Source organism: Saccostrea echinata, unplaced genomic scaffold (assembly GCF_033153115.1).
Source record: "Saccostrea echinata isolate AGI-Se365-2 ecotype Australia unplaced genomic scaffold, CSIRO_AGI_Sech_v1 ptg000014l, whole genome shotgun sequence".
In the NCBI taxonomy this organism is placed as follows: domain Eukaryota; kingdom Metazoa; phylum Mollusca; class Bivalvia; order Ostreida; family Ostreidae; genus Saccostrea; species Saccostrea echinata.
The window spans coordinates 10,277,501-10,282,495 of record NW_026889763.1 but is presented as its reverse complement, the minus strand read 5'-3'; the positions used below and the strand labels follow the sequence as shown (position 1 = coordinate 10,282,495).

General features: G+C 32.0%; 1 protein-coding gene across 1 annotated transcript in view; it reads right to left on the bottom strand.

Annotated features, from left to right (window-relative positions):
• Positions 1-468: 468 nt before the first annotated feature.
• Positions 469-4,995, bottom strand: part of LOC133186729 (homeobox protein Hox-A7-like) — a 7,149-nt gene continuing 2,622 nt past the window's right edge. The window contains exon 2 of the mRNA XM_061322010.1: positions 469-1,968. Coding sequence (XP_061177994.1) covers positions 1,676-1,968 — 293 coding nt within the window. The 3' untranslated portion in view covers positions 469-1,675. The remainder of the gene's footprint in view (positions 1,969-4,995) is intronic.

Sequence of the window (4,995 nt, the reverse complement as noted above, 5' to 3'; positions counted from 1 at the left end):
TTCTAGATAATACCAGACACAAGAATCTTTTGTTTTAAACCATGATTTCGACCCAAAAATCATCTTAAGTAATGTTTCATTCTAATTGTAACAATGTGTTTTTAACATAGGTCATTAGAAAGTTATTTATTATTCATAATACTTAAGCATAATATATTATAAATTATGCTTATAGCATAAAATTTTTCTTCCCTATTATTGGAATCGGTAATAGAAAAGTTCATCATTCGCAATCGGGGTCCTTTTTTGAAAAAAGACTGTTTCATGATAACTGCAGTACTGCTGTTATGCAGGACAAATTGATATATTTTTGTGAAATATGACGTAATAACATGCAGTTGTTTGATAAACGTCATGTAACTATCTGCCAACTAAAACTTTGCCAAGCTATCTTAATTTGCCCTGCAAAAGTTGTCGTGTAGGAGCTATAATTCTTTGTACCTTTAAGATCAGATAACAACTTGGATATACTCTTTACAAATTTTATTACATCTGAAATGCACCACTGACATTGGCAGTACTTGTTTTATCAATGTAAGACAACTAAACGTCAACAAACATATAGGAAAAAATCTCTCTGATTCATATAACAGTCTCGTTAGAACAGCACATCACAACACAAAAACAGGGGAACTTCTATTGCAACTTTCTCAAATATTTTGGCAGCAATTCATGAAAATCCATGCTTTAGATGTTTGCAAACTGAAAATGCAACATCTGAGATGGTTCATCATGTTGTCTATAGATACTGTGTTCCTATCAATCGTTTAACAAAAAGATACTTCTGAATAAGGTTAGGGCGTAAACATATCTATATGATGATGTGGCAAACTATAACCCTGAGACGGAGTTATGATAAAAACCGTACAAAAAGCTTATGCATCACACATATTTGTACAATGGAAGAGGAGTTCTGAGGTATTTTATGTATTTAAATCTATTCACACAATTTCCATTCCGTTCAGCAGATTTATATTGTAAACCATAAGTACTAAGAATGCTGTACAAAAATATGGTGATCGTTGCCTAGGCTACAGTAATTCAGCAATTATTCATATAAGTTTACCCTATATTAAAATATCCATGAATGTAGCGAAGCTTTTACCCTTATCTCATTATTGTCAATGATATAAAGTTTATCATGAATTCTATTTGTAACAGTCCAAAGTAATTGCAATATTATAAACACACGCATATATATATCACACCCTTTCACTTGAACTGAACATTGTCTCATCACAGAGAAAAAAATCTTAGCAAACCAGTTTTTATGCGACATAAAATTCCGCTGTGAATAAAAAATGACGACATCACTTAGACATCCTCAGAGCGCCATCTGCAGTCCTATTTCGACATTAAAGGCAGACAACACTTAACGGAGCACGCACATTATCACCCTGGGAGGATCCTCTTGACTAGCAGACACACAGACACGGTTGTTCTTACGCCTTATGACCAAGCTTATATATTTATACGAGATCTAAGTTATAATACCTCACAATAGTAACAAATACATAATATCTTTGGAATAAGTTAAAATTGCCATAATATTACTAAATATCTCATATATGGCAAGAAGTGACGAACTATTTACCCGTATCGCCTGAATAGACAAAGCCTTAACTCGTGTAATTGTCTAAAGCTTTCTCGTTGGTGTTCGGAATAGTTCGGGTATTTACGGTGACTCGTCACTCGACAGTCCGTCACTTTTGTCGTCTTTCTTGTCTGAGGGAAGAAGACCAGGGGTATCGTTAATCTCCTTTATTGCTTGTCTCTCTTTCTTGAGTTTCATCCGTCTGTTTTGAAACCATATTTTAATCTGTCGTTCTGTTAAGCACAAGGAGTGGGCTACCTCTATTCGTCGTTTTCGCGTTAAATAATGGTTGAATTGAAATTCTTTCTCCAGCTCTAGTGTCTGGTAACGGCTGTAAGTCTGCCTTCCGCGTCTTCTGTGTGCAGAGTTTGGACCTGAAAAATTTTATATAATGTTTGCATTTAGTTATTGATTAACTGACAATGGCGTTCTGAAGTAAAATTTTGCTGGAAGTAGAGCAGGAGCTGATCAATCAGCTTGCACCTGGTTACCCAATATGCAATGCAGAAGACGAGTTGCAAACAGAGAAAATCCAGCATTCGTGTAAACCTCAGATGAACTAGCAGATAAGCGGAGTGTAGTGAGGGAGCCTTAATTAATATTACGTTGCAAATGAAAGTCTGTTATTCGTAATAAGTGCGAAATATTGGTAAACTTTTGTTTTACTATTGTAGAATAGTTTATGTTTCCCTTGTGGCTACAAAAGCTACACGCGATATTATGCCCTTGGTATTTGGTTTAATCCCTTTCCTGATTTAAATAGAGAGAAAAAAATCGAAAAATTGTGATCACTTTCATAAATGTAGCAACATGTTACTTATGATATTATCTGACCATTTTTAAATAAAAACCTCATATCTGAATTCAAACTATGACAAGTTAAGTAAAAACATCCATTATACCAAAGCATAGTTCAGCGAGGGAGAAAAAAAATGACTGAATTACAAACTCTCAAGTCTCAATGATGCGGAAGATAATAATATATCCGTGTTCTATTCCGAGGGTAAAATTGAACACAATCACCCTAAAATTACATCCACATCTTCACTGAACTAGAACACATAATAGAAAGATTGGAGACGCGAAATAGGCCGTGTATAGACATCGGAAATTTAATGGATCAATCTACCAGTCTCCAAAGGCCCAGCTTTCTGCCGCTGGAAAAGTCTTTGCTTGTGGATTTAGATCTGTATTCTTGCAGGCAACTGGGACTACGGTCATAATGAAAAAGGAATTACCTCTGTATAAAAAACAAGCACGTGCTTATTAACCCTGGGAATCATTATCTTTTCTCGTTGATTATAGAATTTAATAATTCTCTACTATTGTTTCTTCTAGTCACACCAATCATTTACTAGTAAAGCCCGTTAAAATGAGTGCGTTGATTAGCTATCAACAGTCACTAGACAACCTTGTATTCCAACTTTAGAGATAAGTTTAATCAAAAACAAAGTTTGAATGGTGTATAAGAAATAGTTCTAGGTGTTTGAATTCTACAATAATCGCTTGTCTCTGTGAGATTTAGGCTGATCAGGTAACGACGTAACACTCTCTTATAATAAACCATACCTGTTAACCACCATCGGGAGATTGATAAAATAGCTGATCTCATTGTCTTTACGACCCTCGGTTGATTTATGTTAGTACTATGTAACTTGATGAGTAAATATGTTTTCTTGTACAGACGTCCACCGAATAGTGAAGACACTGAAGACAAACAAAATGCTGGCCGAACATTCATCGTCAGCATAAATGTATATATGTGTAAAAATATCAAAATATCATGCAGATTTCAAAATAATTTTTGTTTCATTCTTACTTTTTTACTCCTTGTTTAATTCAGATAAGAAGAATTTGGAAATTCTGTGATACAGACAAGAATGAATGTGTAAAACTGCACATGTATTTAGTCCTCAATTTTCTCTTAGCGCTTTAATTTGAAGCGATAATATACCGCTAGAAACACCTGGGGAAATAAATAAAACGATAAACCACTAGGAATATCTCTAGAGTTGCATAAACAACACCACGCGGTGACACATCGCCATCATAATCTCTCTTACTTTGAGAAAATCCACAAACATTTTCGACATATTCTTATGAAATATATCAAGTAAATTAGTTTATGTTTGCAAAATATATACATCACATGTGCAAGGAGTTGAGAGTTTATGATTCGGGTTTCGTAAACCAAAGAAAGCTAAGAGAATATAAATATTAGTTGTTGTTTTTTCTGATGGACAAACGCGACATAGGCTTTATAATGCATAAATTACACTATTACAAACATGATAGATTAATATACGGATGTATTACCGTCTTTCTTTTTAACATTCAAATCTTAAATTTTTTTGCAAAATATTTTCCCCCTAAATTTCTTATTATTTTTCACTTATTATATACATAAATATTTCATTTTATTCGATTTTTTAAATATAAATTGTAAGCTAAATTAAGACGTAAAACGTAGCCTGCAGAAGTTTTTATTTTTGGTTCCTTTGTTAGAAAAAAAAATCACCATAACGGCATGTTATTTTGTTTTCCTTATACTTTACTTTCATACGTGAAGGTACAATCTACCTTGGGTAATTCTAACTGGACACCCTAATTGTTTCATTTAATCAAAGGAATTAAACTTCCCATGGAAGAAGATATCATATATTGTAATTTTTATCACAAACACACACACACAAAAATGTCCAATGTTTCAAGATTAAACTTTGAGGATTCGGTATTTTTTTTTAAGGCATAAGATGTGCTGAATATGTAAATTTCGGTGTAAAAAAAACGTTTATCACGTGACAGTTTCTTAATTATTTAGCAGCAACACCTGTGCCCGGGGAATATATCTTTTTTCTGAGTTAAAAATGATTTATGTCATCATAGATACCAGATAATAATTCATGCATTCTTCATTAGAAAACGTGATAAAAATTACTCTGCTTGAAATTGTGGAAAAAAAAAAAATCTGAAATCCAACTAAAACAGAAAAAAATCTTCGTGATCCACTCATTTATTACTTGTAATAATTGTTAGTTTTTATTATACATATGTTTGCATGCATTTTTATGAATTCGAAGAAATATTTTTTTTTTAATTTAGCTTTAACTTAAAACATTAATAAATGTATGAATGAATAAATAAATAAAGGTGATGAAAACTACTTTTTCGAATACAATAATTAATTATTTATATTTTGTAATTATTATATCATATTCTTTTCTATTTCTACAGAATTTCTTCAACGAGCTGTCATGATTAAATTTTAAAAATCGAGTATATATATTTATCTATTTATATTTGGATTGAAATATCTATAAAAACACAAGAATCTAAGTCGCAAAAGAAATATTTCCAGTATATATATATATATATATATATATATATATATATATATATAT